A 26,777-nucleotide genomic window follows, 5' to 3' on the forward strand; every position below is an offset into this window, starting at 1 on the left:
ATTAGAGTAGGCTGCAGGGGAAGCAGCAGTCTGCATGAAGTCAACCTGCGAGCCTTCGTCGATCTCCTCCTCCATTCTCTCCTTCCTACCAACTCCCACTTTCCACTTTCTCTTAATCTATATATAAATTGACGCCTTTTCTTTCACCCACCAATATCTTAATCGAATTTCTCATCATCATTGTTTAAGTAGTAGTATTAATTTTGTGGCTTTTTCTAGCTCGTTGGAAAAAGAAGGATGATGCTTGTGAACTGTACCAACTGCCACACACCCTTACAACTCCCACAGGGAGCAAAGTCTATACGCTGCGCTATCTGTCGAGCCATAACACTCATCGCAGACCCTCACAGTAGTCCAGCACCACCAGCTCCCGTTTACAACAACAGTTACTATCCTCCGGCCCCTGCCCTGTCTCCTTATAATTACCACTCAACTTCAGGTTTGTCGTCGTCGTCGTCGTCGCGCAGTGGCCGAAAGAGAGCTGTGATTGTTGGGATTTCCTATGAGAACACCAGGAATGAACTCAAGGGGTGCATTAATGATGCTAAATGTATGTGGTTCTTGCTCACCAATCGCTTCAAGTTTCCTCAAGACTCCATTCTCATGCTTACTGGTATAATTGTCTTTTCATCTTTGTTTCCTTTTTCAATTGATCTATTTGACTGCATTTGATTTGAAGACAATATGTCCCTTTTAATTTTCCCCCTTTTATGATCTTTGAACTGGTATTCACTTAACTTTGACTTGTTTTTGAGGTAATTTTGAATTATTTTGCAATGCATTGTGCCCCTTTTTCCAAAGGAATTACATTAATCACTTCATGACCTCTAGCTATAAGAAATTCGAGAATTTTCATCTTGTTAGTTAAATTTCAGAAACCGGGTTCGAGAACCAATACTTTCTTTGTCCAATTTATGTGGTGCAATTCAAATTTCGAGAGTCAACAATTTAAATTTGATTGTGAATTCAGGTATGGAATCTTTAAATATTTTAATACAATTTATATATTTGGAAACTACATAAAAAGTACTATAAGTCACAATAATTGATAATTCAAAATATATAAAAAATATATGATAAGATTATGGTAAAAAAAAAAAAAAAAAAAAAATTTTAATCTCAAAATCCGAAAGATGCTACATAAATTGGACAAAGGGAGTATTTTGGAGTACAGGAGGAAGGGCGATCGCAATTGACAGAAAATCGATAAATGAAAATTTACCTTTCTTACATTTTACTGAATTATACTATAGTTTGTGTTGGCTTTGTAGTGAATAGTACCCAGTGCCAGACAAAAGACCTTGTAATTGCAGAAACTCAAAATATTGAGTCCAAACTCAAAATTAGGTTCTCTATTCGTAGTAGGGATCTTAGTAGCTCAGTTGATTGACTAATTGAACTTTCACCTTATTAGTGAGGTTTCGAATCTCCGTGTTGTATTCCCCTTCCCCTACTGTAATAAATAAATAAAAGGTTCTCTATCCGCCATCGAACCACTGCAATGTTTAATAAATATCAAAACAAACCAACATCGTCTACGTATTTCATCGTCCTTGGTTTTTCTCCTTGTACGAGAACTTTTGATCTTTCAGAAAAGTAAAAACAAGTGTTTTAGACCTGACTAATGGAAAAGTATTTTTCAGTTCTTTATCTACAAAAAAAGCTAGACCACTTTATCTGTAACCTTTTCTCTTGGTTCTTCTCATATGAACTTTTCGTATGCTTCATTATCAATTTTTTTATTTAGTTTGGTCCTTTGTGTTATCAAATCTCTTACTCGTTTTTGTAGACACACATCACCACTGTGTTCTTACCAACCAAATCTTGGGTTTCCATTCTTCAGTTTAAGCTAGTATGATAGTTAGATATTATGTTGTAGTTACTACAAGCTAGTTTCAAGAATTCAAATTTCTATAACAAATCGTATTTAAACAATAATGTGGTATTTTCTTTATCAGCTAGGAGTAACTTTTAGCTGCAGTTTAGTCAGACAAAGTCAAATTAACTTCTAAAACTGTGATTAATCAAATGTATTACATAAGAGGAGACAAGAGGGAATAACACGAGGAAACAGAGGGAATAACCTTTAACAAAACACTCCCTCTATCCCAATTTATGTGGCACCATTTCCTTTTTAGTCTGTCCCAAAAAAAAAACAATATCATCTTTCTATATTTAGAAACAATTTAACTTTATGAGATGATTTATAGCCACACATTCATATAAGACTTGTTTTGAACCACATATTTTAAAAGTTTTCCTTTCATTCTTAACCTCCGTGCCAAGTCAAATGGTGCCACATAAATTGGGACAGAGAGTAATTTCTTAGAAGGTAATGCTCAATATGCTCTTTATTTTCTGCTTCACACCTTTATGTGACAATCACAGCTTTCTCCAAAAGAGTGTGCTGATGTAATAGAGAAGTGAGACGACACTGCTGGAACAAGCAGCTGATGTCTCGTATACTTAACATTAATGGAGTTGACCTTATTACATTTGCCATCATTACTTCATCATCTGAAAACATTGTACAGGCTTCCCAAAAGAGTAACAGAAGTTTATTAGTATATAAAGAACAACCTTGAAATAGAAGTCTCCTACCTTTCCGTGTTCTAAAATCTTGAAGACTTCGTACATTCTTGTAGGTGGCTGAGTGTTACTTTACGCTCTCATGTTTGGTGTCTTGGGAATAATTCATAAAGGCTATGCCATTTTTTCTCTTTCAGTTTTGATTCTGTGTAAGTTTTTGCGAGGAGATGTGATGGGGAGTGAGGATATAGGCCAATAAGTTTTCTAATTGAATTATATATCATTGCATGTTGTCATGTTATATAATATGGATAAACTCACTATTAGTTAATCCTAACTCTGAAATCTCCATTTTCCTGTGGAAGAATACTTTCAGAAGAAGAGAGAGACCCATACAGAATTCCAACAAAACATAATATAAGAATGGCAATGTACTGGCTTGTGCAAGGTTGTCAGGCAGGGGATTCTCTGGTGTTTCATTATTCTGGTCATGGCTCACAACAAAGAAATTACACCGGAGATGAAGTTGATGGGTTCGATGAAACACTTTGCCCCTTGGATTTTGAAACCCAAGGAATGATCGTTGATGATGAAATTAATGCAACAATTGTTAGGCCTCTACCCCGTGGGGCTAAGCTTCACGCTATTATAGATGCTTGTCACAGTGGTACTATGCTTGATCTACCATTTCTTTGTAGGATGGACAGGTCTGTAGCACCACGTTCTTTTTCTGCTTAATGCTAGTTTGTGAAATCTAAGACCTTTTCAGAAATGTATTTATGGGATAATTACATATTTAGGCCTCTCAAGAGAATAATAGCCAGCAAATGTATAGGTTATGTATATTAAGTATAATATACTAATAATATACATATTGGATACACAAAATATACATATAATATAAATAAATATACTTATAATATACCTAATCAGTATAGGTTTTGATATTTTGGCTAGCAGCCGTAAGTAATTTCGCAACGGACCAAAAATGAAAAAAGCCCTATTTTTTTACCTAGTATCTCATATTTGATGCCCTTTGGTTACAGGACTGGACATTATGTATGGGAAGATCATCGTCCTCGATCAGGAGCATGGAAAGGAACAAGTGGGGGAGAGGTCATATCCTTTAGCGGTTGTGATGATGATCAAACCTCTGCTGATACAGATGTAAAATTCCTGCATCTTCCTAAATTTTTGAATTCCGGATATCGAAATTAATCCATTAAATCAATTTAACTAAGGCAATTATATGAACCTTCTGATTGATGGCAGAGTTTGTCCAAGGTCACTTCAACTGGTGCCATGACCTTTTCCTTCATCCAAGCAATCGAGCATGGACAAGGAACTACGTATGGAGGTATTCTAAATGCAATGAGATCTTCGATTAGAAGTTCTGATAATGGTCTAGGGGGTGGCATTGTGACATCCCTTCTGGCAATGTTGATTACTGGAGGAAGTGTTGGCATTGGAATGAGACAGGTACCTTTTGCTTACAGAATATGTTTGTTTACCTTTTGCTTACAGAATATGTTTGTTTAAGTCAACTGTTTAGATCATCATAGAAATAGATTTAAGTGCCAGAATTAGAAAAAAGAGAGTGTTTTTAGGTAAAAAGAATTTAAGAAGAATGTTGGGACTGGATATAGAATAGGTTCATTTGTAACCAATTGCTAATGGTGCAAAGAATGGCATGACTGATAGCTTTTACTCAAAACATTCTCTCTCAAAAAAAGAATCTTTATTTTTCAATGAAAAATACTCCTTTGTTTCTTCTCATCAGTATCAGTCCAATCATAGACTTTGAAACATAAGTGTCTAGTTATATGGAATCAATATTTGATGTCAAAATTGTTGTCGTCATTTTTTGCTGCAGGAGCCACAGTTGACAGCCAATGAGCCATTTGATGTGTATACCAAACCATTTTCATTGTAGTATCTTATCAAGCAACAGTACCAAGCTATGGTTGTCAACTTTTCATATGGCTTTGGATGTGGAATTCCTGTACAGTTACTAGAAGGCACTTGTAGAGTATTAAGATTCTGAAGTTCTTCAATTTCACATAAGTTAATCATTCATGTAAAACTGTGATTGTTGTAGTAGGAATTTCATCGAAATTGCTGGAGTATAAATTCACATCTGTGCTTTCCCAGTTTCACGTTCTTCTTTTATAATTCCTCCACAGCCCCCAGGAAATCAATAGACCATTCAATAAAAGCATAAGATTAACTTCAGGTAATTTAAGAGGGCGAAAATATTTAAAGCAAATCTAAGTAAATGAACTATGTAAGACATCAACAGTAGAATTACTCCTATTCAGTATCCCGTTTCTTTACAAACTCACATCTGTGTTCTGATCATTTGTGATTCTTGCCTCTTCCTGGGCATCGTTTCTCAGTAAAATGCATTGCCTCTTGTACCTTAAATCATCTTTGGAAGCCATATCTTGAAACACCTACAAACACAAAGATAATCAAACGTCCATCTGCAGAGAAAGTTTAAAGGCTCGTTTTTTTAGGACATAACAAGAAGAAGAAAAGATCAAATACCTTCTTTTCATCATGAGAGAGTTTTGTCCATATCTTACTCAACCTTTTGCTTGTTTCTCCAAATGAAGAATGCTTGACCTTATCCCAAGTTGCCATCACAAAGAAAGAGTAAGAATTGCAGGGCTTAATTGGATAACTACGCCGTTCAAGAATTCTTTCCAACAAATCCACTTCTCCTCTACCTTTATTTTTCCTCCTATTTCTGTTCCTTGGAATCAAAGCGCCTTGGAACACCCTATAACTGCGAGGAGAATAATCCACAGGAGACAAAATTCCGCTTCTCAACCTTGTTACAATGATGCCTCTTTCACCATTATCATTATTACCTTGTTGCTTTTGGATGGTCCAATTGTGTTCTTGATCCTTATTATCAGGGGTTGAAATGGAATCAGGAGTCGCGTATGAAGATGGACTAGACATGGGATCAAACGGGGTTTGAATTTCCGCGGGATTTAAATCGGGAAAAGGAACAGCATTGTAGTAATCTTCTTTGTGATGAAAGTTGAATTGAATAGAGAACTGTAAATTAGCAGTGTCGCCTTGGACTTGAATGGTGTCACCACTCAAGAAACCGCTTAACTGAAGAGGATTAACAGGGTGACACGGTGTTGAAGGAGTAGACTCCATAGATTTGGACATAATGGTTAAATCAGTATAGCGCGCCAAATATTCGTCATTTTGTTTCATCCTGGCAGTTATTATATTGATTGAACTAATAAAGGATGCGTCTTTCCACACAAAGCACCTCCTCAGTTATGTCTTGTTGGCATTATTTAAATTGTGCCCTGCCCGATACAAAATAGAGTATTCACTGTTTTATTAGTGTAATTAATAATAATGCAATTTGAATGGAAAATAGGGAAGGGACAACTAGTAACACTATTGGCTCCTGTTTGACCATAGATTTTGAAAGCTTTTCCGAAGAAAAAAAATATTGTCTGTTCATGTAATTTGATCAATTTTTAAAAGAATTTAGAAGAAAAGGAAATCCAAGTTAAAGACAACTTCAATTTTTTTCCAATTAAAAGGCATGTTCAAATACAATTTCAAGTTTCAAATTATTTTTTCTTAATACAACTTTAAAAAAAATTATTTTCAAGTTTCACCAATTCTATGGCCAAATGCAAGCTTAGAAAGTTTGTTAAATTTAAATTCGTAATATTGTAATTGATTAAAATCAAATACTTATTCTGCATCAACGAGGACCAATAAGAAGATAAGGATAAGGATTAAACAAAAAAAAAAAAGGAACAAAAGAAAAGCACAAAATCTGTGGTTGTCCATGTGGATATACGGCCAGTAATTTGCCACGTTGGACTCACAAGTAAAGAAAAACCGTTTCAAGTTTTCTGAACCGGATGCTAATTGTCGAACCGACCGGTTCCTTCAAACACTCTAGATAAAACCACCACCACCATATCCTCTTATCATCTGCAATTGTAAGAGCAGAGCAAAGCAGTAATGGCTACTACAACTCATCTTTGTTTTTCTCCACCTATTTCAGTTTCTTCTGTCTTTTCACACAAATCCCAAAAAGCTAACTTTCTTACCCCCAAGACAAGTCAATCTCGAAGAATTAGCACGATAATACGTTGCAATACAGACCCATTGGGTGATTTTGGGGCAAGAGACCCATTTCCAGAGGAAATAGAGAGTCAATTTGGTAACAAGGTTTTGGGTTTTTCAGACACGGAGCACAAAATTCTAATTCCAACTGCTTCTGCTTTGTCACTTGCTCAGCAAGAATGCACTGTTATCTCTCCTGATCAGACTCCCTTGTCGGATTATGAAGCTCGCCAGCTTCTATTTAAGGTCAGTTATACCAATTATTAGTAATTATATATTCCACCATGTTTTTGTTTCTGTCGTTGTATTTAGGCATAATATGTAGATAGACACTTAAACTTGGTCTCTACCGGCAACTAAACACTTTAACTTTGATAATGCATATCTAGACATCTAAATTCGTCCCCATTGTGTCAGTGAAACACTCCAACTCACAAAATGATCATCTAGACCTCCAAAGTTTATGTGCCACGTCAGGGCCATGCGTTCACTAGATACAGTGGGGATGTACTCAAAGTTGGAGCTTTTAGTTGTCAGTTGAGGTCAGGTTAAGGTGTCTGATTATGTATTATGCCTTGTATTTATGCCTGCTGTCAGTATATTCTTAATCTTGATTTATATGAAGTTAGTTTGTCGATTGGATGAAAACATTGGCCAGACAGAATAAGGAGCGGTTTGGCCATTAGAATTATTCACTATTTCTCGGAATAATTTTCACTTTATTTCAAAATCAGAGTTTGGTTATAAAATTTTCAAATCCAATTTCGAGTTGGATTCCAAAATTTGAAAAACTGCTCCAAACATGTTTTCCAACTCAATCTTCACAAATTCCAAATAAAGTGTTCTCTTCTCTTCTTTACAGAAAGTATAACCAAATGCAACTCCATCTTCAACTCCAACAAGTTCCAAATAAAGTGAAAATATTTGGAATTTATGGTCAAATGCCTATTAAATATTACTGTACTACTTCTCCCGTTTCATTGTTTGACTAGGCCCAATATGTATATAGTAGTATTACATTATTGATGATGGAAAAGAATTTAAGGCTGTGGTTGGATGTTAATTTCACGAAATACCTCTTTAAAATTTGAATACTTAAAAGGACTTGAATTGATGGAAGTTGTGAAATTTTTTGTTCAAAAAAAAGTTGTGAAGTTGTTTACTTTGTAAAAAATAAAAACTATTCGTGGAGAGTATTTTGAGAAGTAAAAATAGAAAATGTAATGTAAGTTAAACCAGGTGAAGTATCCTCTTGTTGAAGTACCTCTTCACTGGAATATTTCTTGCTAACTCTTCGAATGATTTCAAAAGGTTATACTCTCTTCAATAATTAGTGACTATCAATTGAGAGAGCAGAATGTTAGCCTAGTATATTTCTTCTTGTTTCAGAGCCAGGATTTTGGAGGGATGGGGACTTATAAGATTTACGAGAAGAACTTCAAATTGTGAATCATTTAGCCAGGGTTTATTAGGGCTAGGGTATATTTCTCCCAGGAAATTCTAGAAATGGGAAAAGTTTTAGAACGTAAGAAGCTAGAGCCCAAGCTCCATCATTTTTCTTCTAACAGAATACCCTTTAATGGAACTACTTTGGACAGGTAGAAACTCCGACAGCAATCTTTAAGGTTCTTAGTATTGAACCCATTATATTTAAAGTTATGGGTTCATATCTAGTATTTGTTGCAATTTTAGTGGATTTTTACACATAAATTTATAGTCCGCATAGAAAGTACCGGGTTCAAAGGAACCTGCTATCTGTGAGCTGCATACGCCCCTGAACACACACTGTGTTGTGGATAAATGAAAAGCAAGCAAATTATAACGTACAATTTGTTCTTCAGTTTCTTCTCTCATCCATATGGCTGCAGGTTGTTGGCTGGAAACTATCACGTGAAGATGGGGTGCTTAAACTACAATGTACATGGAAATTAAGAGACTTCAACTGTGGGGTTGAACTGATCAATAGAATAGGCAAGGTTTTGGAAGGCACAGGGCACCTCCCCACACTTCATCAATTAGAACAGTCTAATCAAGTTCATGCTGAGCTGTGGACTCCTTCCATTGGTGAGTACACTTTCTCAGTCGCTCCTCTTCCTCCTCCTCCCCCTTTTTTTAGTCATCTTGTTTACAAATTCACATGTAGGGTGTTTTAAGTGATAATAATACAAACTTACAGTAAGAAAAGGGTAAGAATACTTGGCGAATTAGGTTTCTTACCGAATTTGCTCCATCTAGGCATGCAAATTATAATTTTCCTTGTGAAACAGATATATGCCTTATTTTTCGGTATAAGGGCGTTTCCCTTTGATTAAAGGCAGTTTTTCAATTGAACCTTAGAATAGGCAGTTTACACTTTACCGGGAGGGACTCTCTTTGTTTTCAAAAAGCGGTAGTAGTTCATACACTGGGAAATCAATTGATCTATGGTGAAAACTTCAAATTTTAGTCCTTTCGTAACCATGTTTTTAGGTTAGTTGGATTATTTGACCTCGCATTAACTAAATCCGAAGTGTGGTGTCGGTGGGAATTTTGAAATGATACTTTCCGACTAGCTAATAGTTTAGAAAATCCTTTAACCTGAATGTTTCATGTCTATAATCAGACATACTCTGTTTCATAGATTTTATGACATACCAATACAATGTGTTTTTGATAATCTCTTTGCACTATAATGATTTTCTCGTGGAAATATTTAACATCTGATTCCCCTTTCATAGTTAATGATTGTTGTCTCTTTTACTTGTGTTGGACTTCTTTAATGATCATTTGTGATACTTTAATTGCAGGAGGTTTGAGCATGAATGATTTCATTGTAGCTGCTAAAATTGATCAGATAAAGACATCAGACCTTGTCCCAAGAAAACGAGTCTGGGCATGATCAGATATATAGCTTTGCGAACTGCACCAATTACAGTTTCCAGAATTACATTCGCTTATTCTTTTCAGCGATAAAACCTTGTCTAAGCAATGACAAGGATTTTATTGCATTGATTTTGTATTAAGCTTTAGAACTAATAAGATACTACCTGCATTTACAATAGAGATTAGAGATAATGGTTTGCCATAATCTAATTCTCGGAACCAATTGCAGAAGCATTAATAGCAGATTTATCTTGAAATGTGATGGAAAAATATAGATAGTAAAACATATCTTCTTTTCAAAGGAGTAATGTTCTCCATCTGAAAATCTGTGTTCAATTATAATGAAGTTTTGACTTTTACTCAGAGAGTCGTGTCCAAACCAAAATCAAGTCGTGTCCAAACCAAAATCATACCCCTAAATTGCGACCGAAGGAATAGACTTTTCTTTAAGATGAAAAAATAAATACACTAAAATAGAGAGACAAAACGAAGTATATACCGGGGAGAGTATTTGAGTCAAAAATCGTACTTTGCCCAAATAGTTAAATTTGTATTGAAAGTTAAATAAGGTTAACCACAGTTGGTAGTATTTTGATAAAAATGGTTAAAAATACACAAGCTAGTTATTAAAGGTTGATAAAGAATAAATAAATAAATAAAAAGAAAGAGTAAACTTATGCCAATTGTGATGAATAGTAGTAATGAATTTCTCTTTTGCCAAGAATGAACAAGAACTTGATCATAAGAGAATGAAGATAATAATAAGCAGAAAGTAATCAATAATAATATATTTTTCAATAAGTATTCGATGCCCTTGGTATACAAGTGAAAGTACTATTTATAGGTATTTGGTCTTATCTGGTGCCTTTCCCGTTGTGTGCATGTAATGCCCATCATTAATTGTTGAATTAATGATGATCATTTAGGGCCTGTTTGGAAAGCCACCCGGGTGATTAGAATTGGATGTAATTTGGTGTAATTACACAGTTTGGCCTGTTTGTTTGACCAGGTAATTATACAGTTAGGTGGGAATTGAGTGTAATTGAGAAGTTGTCATTACACTCTCCAATTCTCAAGGGGGGGGGGGGGGGGGGGGGGGGGGGGGTGCTGAGAATTGGGTGTAATTATAATTACACCCTGTAATTACAAAGTTACTTTTTATTTTATTTTATTTTATTTTAATTTCTTTTCTTTTTAATTTATATTATTTAATTTATTTTAATTTATTTGCTTTTCTAATTTATTTTTTATTTCTGTTAATTAATTTATTTTTTATTTCTACTTTTTAATTATTTTATTTTTTAAAATATATTTTTCTTTTTATATTATTTATATTCATTTCCTTTCTTCTCATTCCTAACATTTACTTCTTGTGGTTCCATGTAATTGCTCGCATTTTTAATTTTTTTAATTTTATTCATTTAGCATTACCGTATTATTATTCTAATTTTTGAAACTCCATCTCTTAATATTAGAAAGAATGAGTCATTAACAAACTTGGCATATAATGAGTGACGTTATTAAAGTAGAATTTTATTGTGAATGTGGTTATAGACTTATATTTTCCCTTTCTTTTGAATTATAGGAGTATTTACTTATGTTACGTTGGAACTTACTTATGTAATGTTGGAATTTGACATAAGAGTATTATGTTAAAAAAATTTCCTTTAGATTTTGAATTTAGGTTATATTTTCGACTTTAATTTATTCGCTATAGTACTATTGACTTGTTATTTCGCATTGCTTGTTGTTTATTTTTCACTTACAATTGATAGAATTTTTGTTAAACATTTGAATAATGTTGTGGCATTATATTTATAAATTTTTTTCAAACATCCAATCCCATGATGTTCTCACAAAAAAAAGTATGCTTTTAAGTTTTACAATCAATTAAAATAAAAATATTATTAATTTGAAATTATATATCAACTATTTTTTACAATATTAGTTACAAATATATGATTATTAATTAACATATTTTCAAGAAACATTGTGTTATTAAATAGCTAACCTAATATCATTTATAAAGGCACATATTTTTAAAATATTAATTTTAAATTTTTTATAATTAAGTTTTATTTTTAAATTAAACAAACTGTGTAATTACACTTGTGCAACCAAACAACAATTACACTGTAATTACATTATGACAAACAAACAGATCATTGTAATTACAATACTGCATAATTACTAGGCTGTGTAATTACTAAAGTAGTAATTGCACCAATTCCAATTACCAGGTGGCTTTCCAAACAGACCCTTAATTCCTTGATTCTTGCTGTCAGAAACTGTTTTCGCCGTTACTGCATTGACTCCATTTAATGCGTAATTAAGAGGATATTGTATGTTGTTCCCGTTGATGTTCTTTTTATTGACCATGTCATTTGTATCAGTTATCTATTCGTCAATGTTGTGCACGACGTTATCATCTGATCTTGCTATGGCATTGTATTTAACCGACACGTGTCAACTATATGTTAGTCCACGTGTTAGGTGCGATTTTCACCCATACAGATAGTCCCTCAATTTTTCAGGTTCATCACAAAGATGTTCTCGAGGAATTGTCTCAAAGATTTTCATCATTTTTTCCTTGATTAGACATTTGAATCGTTTCATTGTGTAATAGGAAACGTTGTAACTGACGTTAGATCCTGGCCCACTAACGTGATAAGCACGTGTCATCATCGTAGAAGTTGAAAAGACTTGCATTAATGATGAAGTCAGACGTGGGGCACGTGGCTATTACCATGCTCTTCATTTTCTCGCCGGTTCCCGATGCAATAATGACTCCTTTATAAAGAGAATTTTTTCCCTCCCATTTTTTTGGCTTGCAATTCACGCTTCAATTTTTTCCTTGAATATCTCGTCAACTTCTTCTTCTTCTTCTTCCACTTTTTCGATTTCTTTGACTTCTTTGACTTTCAAGTATGTCTTCTCATTCATCTTCTCAAGATATTTCACCAGAAAAGACTGTTATTGTTGACGCTTTCCCTCCCAATGTGGGTGTTAGAAATCCTCAGAACAGATTGCCTTCTAGAAAATTTATGGGCGACACGATTACCCCTGTTGCTGCTTCTAGGCCTCCATCTTCAGTGATTTCTGATATCGGTGATGATGAGATCGAAATGGTAGATCTTCCTTCTGTTGATAGTGTGCTCCCCCAAAACCCTACTCATACTACCGATTTAAAGATTTCAAATGAAGATGAAACTCATGTGGATAGAATGGCTAAAGTTTACGAGATTAAGTCTCATATTACCGAAGATCTTGTTCCTGTAATCGAAAGATGTAATTGGAAGGATCAATTTGTGGAAATTATTGTTCCTGAACCAGATAGACCCGCCATATCTCACTTGCCTGGGTTCTCTGCAGTGTACCTTTACCACTTTACCGTCGGGTTTAACTTACCGTTAGCTCCGTTGATCGATCAGTTATGTCATCGTCTTTAAATTTGTGTAGCGCAACTTACTCCCCGAGTTTTGCGCTTGATTCAATTATACCAACATGTTGCTCGAATTGCCAACATTCAGCTTACTCTAGATCATATTTTATATCTAAACACCCTTCGCTTTATAAGGGGTTTTATGATAATGTTCAGGGCTCGGGGCCTAACTAAATTGTTTGATGATCCTGAGGATAGTCATGATCGTTTATGGTTTAAAGAATTTGTGTTTATTCTACTCGCCAATTAGTGAGTAATGATCCCACGACATTTCCGGAAAAATGGAATGCAAGAGCTTCCAATCCCGAGCTGAATATTCGTGTATTTACGGAAACAATAATCCGATATTCGGGGAGTGTTAGAACTTGGGAATCAATGGCTGTGCAACGGGGCGTTCGTACTTTGGATGGCTCCGAAAAGAATAAAGGTATTCACTCTTATTAATCTTTTTTTTCTGATCACAATTATTCTTATCGTCCTCATTTTGCCAGGCCATTCTAATAAAAGGAAGACATCGACAAAGGCTTTGATTCTTCCAAATGATGACGACTTGACATTAGACAATATTCGCTCTATTATCAAAAGGAGGTCAGACGCAGAGGCGGAACCTGTCCTTAAAAAAAGGATATTGAAGAAACAATTTTCTTCTGGTCCTTCCATGACTGAGAAGACTGGAGATACGCACAGATTTGAAAGTACTGATTTCGAGGAAGAGTCATCTTTAATTTTAAGGAGAGGAAGAAGGACTAATAATTCTTTTATTGATGTGACCAATATCTCAGAGGACTCTTCGATGAAGGAGTTTGAGAAGTTAACTGGTATTCCTGAAGTTCCTTCTCAGGAAAAGGATCCATCGGCCACTCTCCATGAGGTGGTGAATATTGATGATGAGGCACCATCCAAGATATTTTCCCAAACCAAAATAGCCGCTAGTATCCCTGAGACTGAAGCTGTCAGGGTGGAGATTGCTGATGTTTCCAAAGTTGATGCTACTCGGGAAGAGGTTACTAGTTCCTCCAAAGATAAAACCTTCCCGTACACTACTGTTATTCCTTCAGGTCGATCTTCTGACCATGCCGAAGGAAAAGACCTTTTCAAGAAGATAATCGTTCGCATGAAGTTGGCCCTGGTGATGAAGCTCTTCGGGCTGATGATAGTGGATGCAGTCTTTTGTCCCTCTTACCGTTAATCACAATCGATCTTTTAATTTGTCTGATGAGGCAATTTATTGGCTAATCCTCATGTGAGGAGAACCTTTGCCAATAGTTTCATAGGACCCAAAGAACATTCCATTCAAAAGGATATGCCTACATATCAGATGAACATGATTGCTTTTGGGCTTATGATCCAAGTATATTTCTTTTCATCTCTCTATAAACTTTCTTCCACTAGATTTTTTTCATGAACTATAACTTTTGATAATTTTCTCATAGGCTCAGACTTACTTGGCGGGAAGTCTTAAACATTCTGAGGGCAAATCCAAACTTATTGACAAGCTCAATGAGGACAATGGCGCTTTAACTCAAGAATTGTCAACTTTAAAAGCAAAGCAAATTTGCTCCGATGAGGCGTTAAAGGAAGCTAAATCTGAAGTGAAGCGCCTTTAAGTCCAAGTATCTGACCTTCCAAAATTGAAAGGAGAAATCTTCGAGAAGGATACGACTATCGGTAATTTGAGAGTGAAACTCATGCAAATAGAGACTAAATTCGAGAAAGCAAGCGATGAAATCCGGAGTCTCTGAGATAGATCATCTTCCCGGAATGAAAATACGACGAGCTTGATGCCAAATTCAAATCATTACAAGTGAAAAGCACTCAAGATTTTGGAGATCTTACTAGAGCTTTGATTGATTTGAATCAAAGTAAGAGGGACATAGCTGCTATTGAGAAGGCGTATACTGATAAAGATCTCGAAATGAAGCTTCAATGGAGAAAAAAGATAGATTTATTACAAAAGCTTTGCGAAAACTCGAGAATCTGCAAGATCGCGGGAGGCAACTTATGTACCAGAAAGACAAATATAAGCAGAGGGCCAAGCGATTGGAAGATGCCCATGCCGTGGAAAAACAAAATGCTATTAACTTGGTTGTTCTCGAAACTTGCTTCAATTTTCTAAAAATCCTTGATCTTGTTTCATTTGATCATGCCAACGTCCTCGCTACTGCTGAGCGAAAACTAAAGGACGTTGGTGATCTTCTTGGTAAAATGTTCAGAAATGAAAACGCCGAGGGAGAAGATGACGAAGAAGATACTGAGGAGGAAAGTGATTCTGGGGATACAGGTGATGGTTTGATTTTTGAAAAGAAAGATCCATCTGATGATGATTATACTGAGATCATTTCAGAGGCTCCTGTACCCGTCGAAGTCCCGGATCGAAATAAAATAGTTGATTCTGATGTTGGGAAAGTAGTAAAAAATGTTAATCCATCCACTCCTTCACCAGTTCCTCCCGATATTTAATTGTTTCTTTTATTCTTGCTCTGCTCGTGTTTGGAAATTGCATTTATAAGAAATTTGTTTTGGGTTGACTTGCGATGAATAAAGCTTTGCTTATCCATACTTTGTTTTTTTTTTTTTGTTTTTTTTTTTATGATAAATCTCTTGTAAGATTCCTTTGGTTAAAACTTTTTCCAGGTGATCAATTCGTTCCAGAAGTTCAACCTCGGAATACTTGTAAGAAGATTTGTAATTTTGTCGCAAATATATTCGGGAAGATGATTTGAACATCTTATTCATTACGAATAAATTTCTTCACTCGTAATGCCGAAAAAGAGGGTCTTACTTATAATGAAAAATTTGTTCTACTTTGTGAAAAATAAAGTCTAGCCAGTATATTTGCTACTTAATCACAAAGTAATTTTAAAATACAAAAGGTAAAAATACCTCAAGTTGCCGATTCTTTACATGATTTCGGCGAGTGGAGCTTATTCATGCTCGGCATCTCCAGATACTTGGAAATAAAAATTTCCTCTATGAATGTTGGAAACAGTATCTAATCGTTGTAATCCCGTTAGTCCCTAGTTTAAATTTTTGAATTGGAATTCAAAATCATGATATTAATTGAATCAGGAATATCAAGAGATGAGAATCTTTTGCAATATTTGGTATTTAAAGGGGCATCATGCAATTAAATTGCATGAATCTCTTATAATGAATAATTTTTGTAACGCTTGTACTCAATGTCTTGCCATTATGACGTTGTACTTCCGCATTTAAGTTTGTGCCATTCATTTTTGCATTTATGTTCGTTACATGAACTATTGCCATGCATGTATAGAGTCCCTTCTCATTCTCAGCGAAACGGTTCAATTCCCGTGGATTCACTTGAGTTTTGGCGGGAAAATAGGACATACTTTAGACTGAAAAGACAGTTTATTTTTTCGATGAGTCTCTTCGATTCACGTAACGCCTCATAATTACTTGTCATAAAGGCTGATTTTTATTGGAACCGTCAGTCCCAATCCTTCGTATTCCTCTTTTGGATTTATATAAGGTAGTGAATCATTGATCAAATATCACACAATAGTGAATCATTGATCAAATATCATACAATCTTCTTTCCTTTATCAAATCACTTAAAGTAAGCAATATTCTCTGCAATCTTTCTATATTTTCTCTGACACCATATCTTCTTCTTCTGACAAAAATCCTTCTGAAATTCCATCCAATCCTTCTGAATTGGATGCTTTTGCTAACGCCTTTCTTCTAACTTGTTCTGATCATTCCAATGACTTCGGAGTTTTCCACCATTCTTATCTCATAGAGGATATTGACTCCTCTATTGCTCCTGAAAATATTACTTCAGTTGCTTAAGAATGCAGCTTGGGTCCTGATGTTATTTCAGCTATTGACAATGGGACAAAACTTCATCACCACATTGATGGTTTTTCTTTAATGCCTATTTTTCCTTTTTTTATTGGGCTTTTGTTACCCATTCCTCTTGTCATTGAGGAATTCTGTCACCGATACAATGTATGTGTTGGCCAAATTGCGTCTTGTTGACACCCAATTTTGTCCCGCCTCTCTTCCAAAATACCTATTTACGCCTCTAATATTTTTAGAAAAATTAAAATATATATATAGTCATTTTTTACTAAATTATCAACTTCTCATCAATACCGGCACTTTATTATTCTGTTGCAGTTACTCTTATTATTATTATTATTATTATTATTATTATTATTATTATTATTATTATTATTATTATTACAGTTCACAATTTTTATCATTTCAGTATTTTACCAGCTTACGCACACGCATCACATTTATCTTTGCATAATTAAATAATTGTATTTATCTTACTGTGGATTTTCGAAATATTATTGCACGACTATTACGACGCCATTTTTATCTGAGCATTAATGTTTGCATATTTCATGTTGAGCAATATTTTAACACAAGTTATTTAAATAGGTCTCTTATTCAAATTTAGAAGCCAAACTATTTCTTGCACTCGGTCCGTATTTTGACTTACCGGACCCCAAATCAAAGTCCGATTAATTCCTAATGTTTTTTAGACTAAACCATATTTCTTATCTCAATTTTTGATCAATCCATGTTTAATTCACTAACCCATTCTTTTAATATCCGGTCTAAAAAATCAACCCAGTCCATTTATGGACTGGGTCCGACCCGTTTTCAGACAAAATAAGGGAAACCCTAAAAGGGTTCCCCTTCATTTTTCCATCCCCATCTCCTCCGCGCCTCCCTTCCCCCTTTCCCTTCTCTTCCTTCGATCCCTCTCTCTCCCGCTCCACCTTCCTCTGTCCCACCACGCCGCACTCACCCCCACCACCGCCGCTCCTCTCCACTTACCCCTGTCCCACCACGCCGCACTCACCCCCACCACCGCCGCTCCTCTTCCCTTTTCCCCACCACGCCGCTTGTCCCCCCGCTCCTCTCTTCTTTTTCTTCGACTCAAACGAGCCAAAACCCTATAAATAATTGTGGAGTGGAATCGATTAAGGGGGACGGTGGGGATTCAGAAAATTCCCCAAGAATTGAAACCTTAAAATCGTTGAAATCCCCCTAAGAACAAGTCGTTTTTTTTACGGCAGAAATCCTCTAGAAATTAAGGGAAATTCGAAGAAATCGCAGAAATTTCCCATATAAGACATTAATTCTTTAGCTGTACTGTTCGATATCAAGTCAAAATCCACACCTTTTGTTCTGTTTCGTCCTTAGCATCTGTCTAGATTCGAAGGGTATGCAAATTCGGGGTTTTTAGTGTTTCGAAATAAATTTGAAGTGTTCGAGGTGGATCGAAAACTCGATACTCACTTCGCTGCACACAAAAGAGGTAAACCCCAATACATTTTTTACTCATAGTCCTTAATTTCTGTTTTGGTTAATATTTAGTGTATTCTGCTATATGTTTAGTCGGTTATGTAATTTCTTTGCCTTCGCGTTATTTTTGATGTTTGGGAGCTGTTAGGATAGGATATCAATCGGTAATTGAATTTGAAAGATGACTATTGTAGTTCGGATGTTTAAGATTGAATTTACAAGACTCAGGACACACTCAAAATCGAATATACATGGGATATACAGTGGGTTAACAAGATAAGAAAAGATATACATTCGATATACACCAGATACACACCTCCTGATATGTATATTTTAGGTATATTGTATATATGTTTAAAACAGTTCTGAACTATCCCTCTTTACTCTATTTGTTCTAAGTAATGTACCCTGCGACGAATGTAATCTGCTTAGATTTAAATACGAGAAAGTGATTATACAACCTGTCGATGTTGGTTGCTGAAATCTGTTTGGTCTTGTTCTTTTTCATCATTTTCCAATTTGGTGGATAGTGTACGTGTTTAGTTCAGTTGTCATTGGAGTTAAGGGATTAGTTTGCTCCTCCTTCATATTTTAGAAATAAGGCTTGTATGAAATTTATGATTCTGTTTTAGTTGTGTAAGGATTAAATTCAGATGATGTTGTGCGTGTTTCCCAGCTGGTTTCTTTCTCTGATTAAGTTGTGATGAAATACGGGGGTGTGAACTTAGATGCTTATTTTCAGTATTGCTTTTCTTATTCAGCCTCCACTATGTTGTCAAATAAGATTAAGCATAAAACTGATACAAATTATTAGTCAATATATGTGCACTAATCTGATTCATGATATGTCAATGGCAGTTTAAAGTCTGGCCTGTGCCTAAGTGATGTTGGAACTGCTTTATACTTGTTTGACTGTTCAGTAGCTCACTTAAGGCTAAACATTTGAGTCTTATGAGTTGAATGCTTACCCTGTTTAATCTACCATTATTTTAGTTTAGCAGTTTGGTTATGGGCAGTATGGGTCATACTAATATGGTAGCGTTAATGTCAGCAAGTCTTAATAGGATTAATAAGAATGTGAATTCAACTTCAATCAGTGCATAAATATATAGGGTCCCTGATTTAAAAGATTTGAGCTCGGAATGTTTTCTGTTTGTGCCTCTGTCTGCACCTTGTTTCATCAGAACTTACTCTTAATGAACACCTATTCCTTTGCATATAGTATGACTTCATTCGCATCATAATCTGGGTACAGTTGGTTAGCATGTGTATCTTACTTTGCTTCACTTCATATATATACTAGATACTTTCCCATCTGTTTTGCACCCTTCACGCAATGTCTTGACTTCATGGCCTATTTTGCTTGCTGGAATCATCCCTCGATATATTACTGTGTGTTGATATGCTCTCTAATGTGACCTTGCCTATATTTGCCATACCGACTTAAGATTCAGCATGACCTCTGATTTGGGGTGTTTGCCTAAATCCTGTGCACACATGATCTCTGTGAGGACTCTTGTTCTTGGGGAGATATCTGGAAGGTCATGCTTTGGCTTGGGACAGCCATTGATATAGACTACCAGGATGTCCTTATTTTGTCTCTTCATAGTAACTCAGTTCTCCACCAATCATAGCCTGTTATTGCATTTCATGCTGAAAGTATCTTACCTGATGATTTCAACTAAGTTTAGTATGTTTCTCCTGCATTGCTTATAGCTGCTTGTCTTCTTTGATTTTGTCTGTTGCATGCCTATGCATTTCTGAGCCTAAGTGTGCCTTAATTCCGGACTGCTATCATTTTAATTGGGATTGCATCTATTTATTTGACTGTTTTGTTCGGTATCTCGGTTTCACTGCCCATTTCATTCGTTTCAAGTGTTATCAGTTCGATGGCCAGCTCTCTGTTTTTGAGTTGAATGTTTCATTTGTACATGAATATTTTGTCTTTAAGTTTCCCATGCGTGATGATTGCATACTAATTCTTTTCCTTTCGTCTTATGCATGATCATCACATACGAGTTCGAGGGACTCACTTTTCCTCCACATTTGGTTGGGCTAAAAGCCCAACACGACTTTCTCTTGTGTCCAGCCAACCCGCAACAAAATAGAAGACTTTTTGGGCCAAGGCCCAATAGCGAACGAAAAACAGCCGCCGCAGTCCCTAAAACGGGCTGATCCATTTAATTTCCATCCTTTTTATCTTATTTTACTTTATGTATTTAGTTTGTATTATTCGACTAACCCCTTTTACTTTGTTTTGCTTTCTTAACTTAGATGAACTCTAATAAATTAGCGGGTTAGTTTTAGCAAAGGGTAATTAGTTCAAGAAAGACAAACAAACAATTCTATAAATTTTACTCTTTCTTTTTCTTTTCATGTTAAAACCATTTATAGTGTTTAATATTTATTTATTTAAAGATCTATTTGCAAAAAAATAAAAAATGATTATATATATATATATATATATATATATATATATTTAAATGAAAGAAATTATGTTCTTCTTATCTAAACCTTCAAAATGTCATTAGTATGTAAAAATATAAAATCAAGTATTACGTTTATAAATAACTCTTCAAAATTTGGAATCAATCGCACATCATTTTAGCTAAACATAATTAATAAAAATTAATGAAAAAGGAGGGAAATTTATGTTCTTTTTTTATCATAATTTTCTTCTAAAGAAAAAATAAGTCTAAGCATTTCTATAACACCGTATTGATATAATATAAGTGTATTGATATAATATGAGTTTACTTAAGATTCACATTAGTTATTTTATATTTGTTCATGCTCTTAAAATCACATAAAAGAATTATTAATATCTCTCCGTTTGGTTTGTTTCAAATATTTATTAAAATACTGTACAAACCTGCGTCTTCTTCTATTTGTATATTCTATGCAAATCTTATTTTAAGAAGCATTACTATTTAAATCTTTTTAGCAATTTTATAAGTTTTATTCAAAATGACGTTTGAAATCTTCCTTTATATAAATTATTATATTTTCTCTAAATCTTATATCAAGCAATAGTTTATATTTTTTTAAAAATTTCAGTAGTATTTATAAGCTATTTTCTTTAACTTTAAATATTATATTTGCATCCCTAGCCTTAATTAATCAACCTAAGTTGGTCGGATAACCGTAAGTTAACGGATTCTAAAGGATGCCTAACCCCTTCCCTTTAGGATAATATAGAGCCCTTACCTAGAATCACACTGGTTAAGCAGACTATTAACGGAGGTTTAGTTTTAACTTTACCTTAGTTAATCTCTAGGTGTCCTAATTCACCATTAAATTAATTAGGTGGCGACTCCTTAAAACAAAATAAACGGGAATCACCAATACGTCGTATCCCTAATTTTGACTCCGGTTAAAATGGGGTGTGACAGCTTGGCGACTCCGCTGGGGACTTTAGGCTCTAACCATAACAGACTTAGGTTAATAGTTAATTTGTTGAATATTTTGTTTGTTTTCCTATTTGCCTTTATTATTGTTTTTCCCTTATATGCTTTTGAATGTTTTTATTTTATTCCTTATGTAAATTTTCTATGTAAATATGTATGTTATTGCTTTCCTTAAATTGGCATTCCGTTCATATTTTCCTCCACTCCTGGAAAAATTCACACATATTCACACACTTAAAGCGGCTTCGCAGTTTGCGCCCGTGCACTACTAAATTACCCTTTTAGTTGGATTGGTCTTGTGGATTTAGTCGATCGGCGGTGCAGTCGACGGCCACGGACTTTCCACTTCCAAGTTGTCCGCTTGGGGGAGCCTTGTGTCATAGGAAAACCATTCTTAGTCTACCTAGGTAGAGCGAAAACCAAAACCTTGTAAGGACATGCATCATTTTAAACCCAGGAGGCTTAATACCCTTGGTGTATTAAGTCCATTAGTCAACCTTACCAAATGTCCAAATGAGTCTATGACTCTAAGTGACACTACTCACTATCTATGCGCATTATTTGGAGGACAAATATGTGGATTATGTGGACCTAATACTCTATAGATAAATATTTCAAGGAAACTAACCTTTTGTTGCAGGTTGTTGTGGAGCATCCAAAATTAATGCCGGAGGTTTGAAGACAGCCAAAGGAAATTAGTGGAGTTGAAGTATTAGATATCTTAGATTAACTTTGAATTGTATTATTGACTGGCATGTAATAAATTTTTATTACTCTTGTAAACTAGTTTTAGAAAGAGTTATGGAATGACACATCAAAAAACATGTTTGTCCTTCAAATGTTCGTTAGGCCTACCTCTGGCATAAAGAGGTCCCTTGCATTATAGAACGTGATGTATTATGTGCAATAATGTGTTTATATGCAATAATATGTCCTTACCGTATACTGACTCATTTTCCTTTTTATTTTTCTTGTTTTATCTTTTTTTTCTTTTTAAAATTTATTTTCAAAATAAAAGGTTGACTTGTGCTAAAGGGGAACTGGCGGAGCATCCATATTTCACACGGTCTAGAGCCAAGAAATCAGACTCTGACTCATCACTAATCATCTGGTTAACTAAAAAGACTCGTTCTAAAATGGAGCAAAGTTTGATCAATGCAACCACTTCATCTGAGCCATCTCTTAGTTTACCGATCACGAGTGATCCCACATCTTCTAATCAACCAGAAACACATTTGGAGATCATTGCTCGTTTGGAGCGACGAGTTGCTGAATTAAGTCACATGGTACTTCACAACCGGTCATTTTCTCAAACGCCACCACATATGACTCCATCTCATGGGGTTCGTCAGACTTTGCCTATGCCACCTCCATTCCCAAATTTGGACGAATTTAACCAAGCAAATTATTTTACCACCTCTCAGTCGGTTCGTTCCGAACCCCTCGCTCAAAATGCTCCCTTTTTATTTACAACCACCTCTTTCAAAACTCAGTTCATACCGCCGGCACATGATGTTACCAATACACATCAAGTTCCGCCAGTATATACTTATACCACAGCTCCACCCATGACACAAATCCAGGGACAATGTCGCACAGATGTTGATCATTATGTCGAAGTTGAAAATGAGGCACGGTCAATTAATGATGAAATGATAAATAGAAAGCTCAAAAGTTTGGAGGATGCCATGAGAAGTTTGCGTGGACTTGGTAGTAACCAAAGCGTGAGATATGAAGAATTATGTGCATTTCCTGAGGTAGAATTGCCACCAGGTTACAAGATTCCAAAATTTGAGAAGTTTGATGGGTCGGGAAACCCTTTCTTTCATTTGAAAGTCTATTGTGAAAAGTTGATTGGCGTAGGAAAGAATGAAGGGATAAGAGTCAAACTATTCAATCAGAGTTTGAGTGGAAAATCCTTGGAGTGGTATTCTAAGCAAGATACAACCAAATGGCGTACTTGGGATGATTTGGCAAATGCTTTTGTGGATCACTACAAGTTTCATGTTGAGATCGCTCCTGACAGAATCTCAATTACAAAGTTGAAGAAGAAGTTCACCGAATCATTTCGAGAATATGCTATACGGTGGAGGGAAGAAGCATCTAGAGTACACCCACCCATGGAGGAGACAGAAATGGTTACTTTCTTCATTCAAGCGCTAGAGCCGGAATACTATGAACGTTTGGTGACAATGGGTGGAAAAACTTTTGCAGAGGTGATCAAAGTCGGGGACATGATCGAAGATGGCATTAAGACAGGGAGAATAACAAGTCTTGCGGCTTTACAGTCTACTAGTAGGGCCATACAAACTGGTACTCTCGGAAACGGAAAGAAAAAAGAGAAAGAAGCAGCATCGGTAATGGCTTTGGGAAACACATCATACCACCATCAACAACCCCCGCGATACCAGCCTAACGCTCACCACTCACAATATTTCCAATATTCTCCACATCCCTACGACCAAGCTTTGTCATCTTACCAACCTCAATCACCACAAATATCCTACCCTGTTTACAACACACAACCAGCATATCGAGCTCCACGACCACCAACATATCCAACTCCACCATCACAAACTCATCATCCAAACAATGCATCCGCACCTCGCCCAAATAAACCGTTTCGCCATTTCACACCATTAGGAGAGCCACTGAGCGTTGTTTTTGAAAGACTGCAAGCTTCAGGCTTAGTATATCCTGTGGAAGGTAGAATTCCAGATCCACTACCTAGAGGTTTTGATCCCACCAAAACATGTGCATATCATTCGGGGGTAAAAGGTCATTCCACTGATCGTTGTTACGCATTGAAACATAAGGTTGAGGATCTTATTGAAGCAAAACAGATCACGGTCAAACCACCAACACCAAATGTGGTTAACAATCCACTCCCGACCCATGATGGGGCCACGATAAATATGATTGGAATAGATGAAAATGTTGATGACCCAGCCGAATTTATAGTGCCTGTGGATCGTGTGGAGGATCATGATCTTGTAGCCGTTGCTTCTCCGGCTGTAGTGATAAGGGGTTGTGTGCCTGTCGAGATATTAGGAGCTTCATCAACTCCTGTGGAAGTAGTTCAAGCACCAAATCAGTTACCAGTGCTCGATACAAAAGCCGTACCATGGAATTATCAACAAACTGTGATGGAATGTCGAGGAAAGGACACGATCACTGACAAGGTTAAGACATCAGGAATGACAAGGTCTGGAAGATGCTATTCTCCAGAAGAGCTAGTTAGATTGGGGCAAGTTAAGGAAACCAATGTACCTCCCAAAAGGGTCGTGACTGAATTCGAAGCAGAAGAATTTCTGAGGAAAATTAAAGCTAGTGAGTACTCGGTCGTGGATCAGTTGAAAAAGACCAATGCTCAAATTCCTATTCTCTCTTTGCTTTTGAGTTCGGATATGCACAGAAATGCACTGTTGAAGATCTTGAATGAAGCATATGTCCCAAGCGAAACAACTAGTGAGGCGTTAGCTGGGATGATTGAGCGCGTACTTGACAGCCATCGAATCAGTTTCGATAATGAAGAACTGCCGCCAGAAGGATGCATGCATAACAAAGCGCTCTATATAACTGTCAAGTGTCGTAACATGTTTGTGGCTAAAGTATTGATTGATGGGGGGTCTGGACTCAACATCTGTCCATTAACAAGTCTGAAGAAGATCGGATATAATGTTAGTGAGCTCAAAACAAGTGATGTGAATATTCGAGCATTTGATGGGGCTCAAAGGCGCCCTATTGGAGAAATAGAGTTGAAAGTGTTGATTGGTCCTGTTGAATTCATTATGGATTTTCAAGTACTGGATATTTCCACGACATACAACATGCTGTTAGGAAGACCGTGGATACATCTGGCTGGGGCTGTACCATCTACTTTGCACCAAACTGTCAAATTCGAGTGGGATCAGCAACAAATATGTATACATGGAGAAGGGGATACGTCTTTCTATCGAGAGCAATCCATCCCATTCATCGAGGCAGAAGGAGGGTTCGACGGAGCAGCTTACCACGCTTGGGAGGTTGTGAATGTCACTAAAGTGGGTGAAGTCTGTCAAACTCAAGAGTTTAAAAGGTCATGCGCCGCGATTATGGTTGCAAAAGAAATGCTGAGAAATGGGTACCAACCTGGATTTGGGCTAGGGAAGACATTAAATGGGCGGGTTGAGCCAGGCGTTCTCCCTACGCAACAGTTTACATTCGGTTTGGGATATGAGCCAACTGAGGAAGAAGTGAAGAAAGCACGAAAGAATAAAAAGAAAGAGGTTCCATTGCCAAAACCTATTCCTACCATTGATCAAACTTTCTCAAAACCTTCAGATCTAATTATTGAGGTTGCCTATGATGATATCGTGGAGGGAATCAAGAACCTGTTCGTGGAAGATGAAGATGATCATGCTGTGATAATCAAAGACTTTGCTGAAATATTGACTTTATAGGCTGTTGAGCCAGGACCTGAGTTGCAGAATTGAACTTCTATCTTAGCCCCAGCCCGCCGGGGGTTTCAGTAATTTAAGTTTAAATTTCCTTTGTAATAGGCCGGAGGCATCAACTAGAACATTTAGTTCCTTTTGTCATGCTGCCTCTATTTTTTGTTACGGCCTTTTTGAATTCAGAGTTTGTCATTTTTGTTTGGTAACGAACTACGTTTGGCCTGACTTCCTGTTGGATACGTAGGCAGCTCACATCGGGTTCGGCCACTTTTTCAAAATATTTCAGTGTTTTGTTGTATGAGTCGAACTACGTGTGGCCTGATTTCCTTTTGGATACGTAGGCAACCCATATCGGGTTCGGCCCTCACTTTTATTAAAAAACAAAAAACTGAAAAGTTCTTATTTTGCTCACGAACTACGTCTGGCCTGATTCCTTTGGGATACGTAGGCAACCCGAGGTGGGTTCGGCCCTTCTATTTTGAAATTTTTAATATCTTCGGTTTGTCCAACCATTTTGGTTCCTATAAAATACATAAGGATTTTTATATAAGATTTTGGCCTTCCTACTTTTTAAATTCATATGTCCTAGTATCTTGAAACTGGGACAAATTTTTGAAATCGGTCAAATCACTTTCAAAAATTTTCATTACAACTTTCTCACTTTTCGATTGTTTAGAACCAAGTGCCTCCAGGACTTGAAAC

The 26,777-nt window shown here is 36.0% G+C and overlaps 2 protein-coding genes across 2 annotated transcripts; both read left to right on the top strand.

Moving 5' to 3' along the window:
- On the top strand, nt 1–4,679 carry LOC132611161 (metacaspase-1-like). The gene is made up of 5 exons (XM_060325565.1): nt 1–613; nt 2,906–3,236; nt 3,576–3,696; nt 3,802–4,008; nt 4,403–4,679. The coding sequence occupies exons 1-5, from the start codon at nt 238–240 to the stop codon at nt 4,460–4,462; spliced, it is 1,095 nt and encodes a 364-aa protein (XP_060181548.1). The 5' UTR covers nt 1–237; the 3' UTR covers nt 4,463–4,679.
- A 1,767-nt stretch (nt 4,680–6,446) lies between these two features.
- On the top strand, nt 6,447–9,829 carry LOC132611162 (probable pterin-4-alpha-carbinolamine dehydratase, chloroplastic). Its single transcript, XM_060325566.1, has 3 exons — nt 6,447–6,888; nt 8,511–8,706; nt 9,429–9,829. Exons 1-3 carry the CDS (start codon nt 6,538–6,540, stop codon nt 9,518–9,520), a joined length of 639 nt encoding a protein of 212 aa, XP_060181549.1. The 5' UTR covers nt 6,447–6,537; the 3' UTR covers nt 9,521–9,829.
- Nucleotides 9,830–26,777: the final 16,948 nt, after the last annotated feature.

The sequence above is a fragment of the Lycium barbarum genome, chromosome 9 (assembly GCF_019175385.1).
Source record: "Lycium barbarum isolate Lr01 chromosome 9, ASM1917538v2, whole genome shotgun sequence".
Lineage (NCBI taxonomy): Eukaryota > Viridiplantae > Streptophyta > Magnoliopsida > Solanales > Solanaceae > Lycium > Lycium barbarum.

Coding starts and splice junctions, on each gene's coding strand:
- LOC132611162 (XM_060325566.1), top strand. CDS start 6,538: ATGGCTACTACAACTCATCTTTGTTTTTCTCCACCTATTTCAGTTTCT. Junction 6,889..8,510: donor CTCGCCAGCTTCTATTTAAG/GTCAGTTATACC, acceptor ATATGGCTGCAG/GTTGTTGGCTGGAAACTATC. Junction 8,707..9,428: donor GCTGTGGACTCCTTCCATTG/GTGAGTACACTT, acceptor CTTTAATTGCAG/GAGGTTTGAGCATGAATGAT.
- LOC132611161 (XM_060325565.1), top strand. CDS start 238: ATGATGCTTGTGAACTGTACCAACTGCCACACACCCTTACAACTCCCA. Junction 3,237..3,575: donor TTTCTTTGTAGGATGGACAG/GTCTGTAGCACC, acceptor CTTTGGTTACAG/GACTGGACATTATGTATGGG. Junction 3,697..3,801: donor AAACCTCTGCTGATACAGAT/GTAAAATTCCTG, acceptor GATTGATGGCAG/AGTTTGTCCAAGGTCACTTC.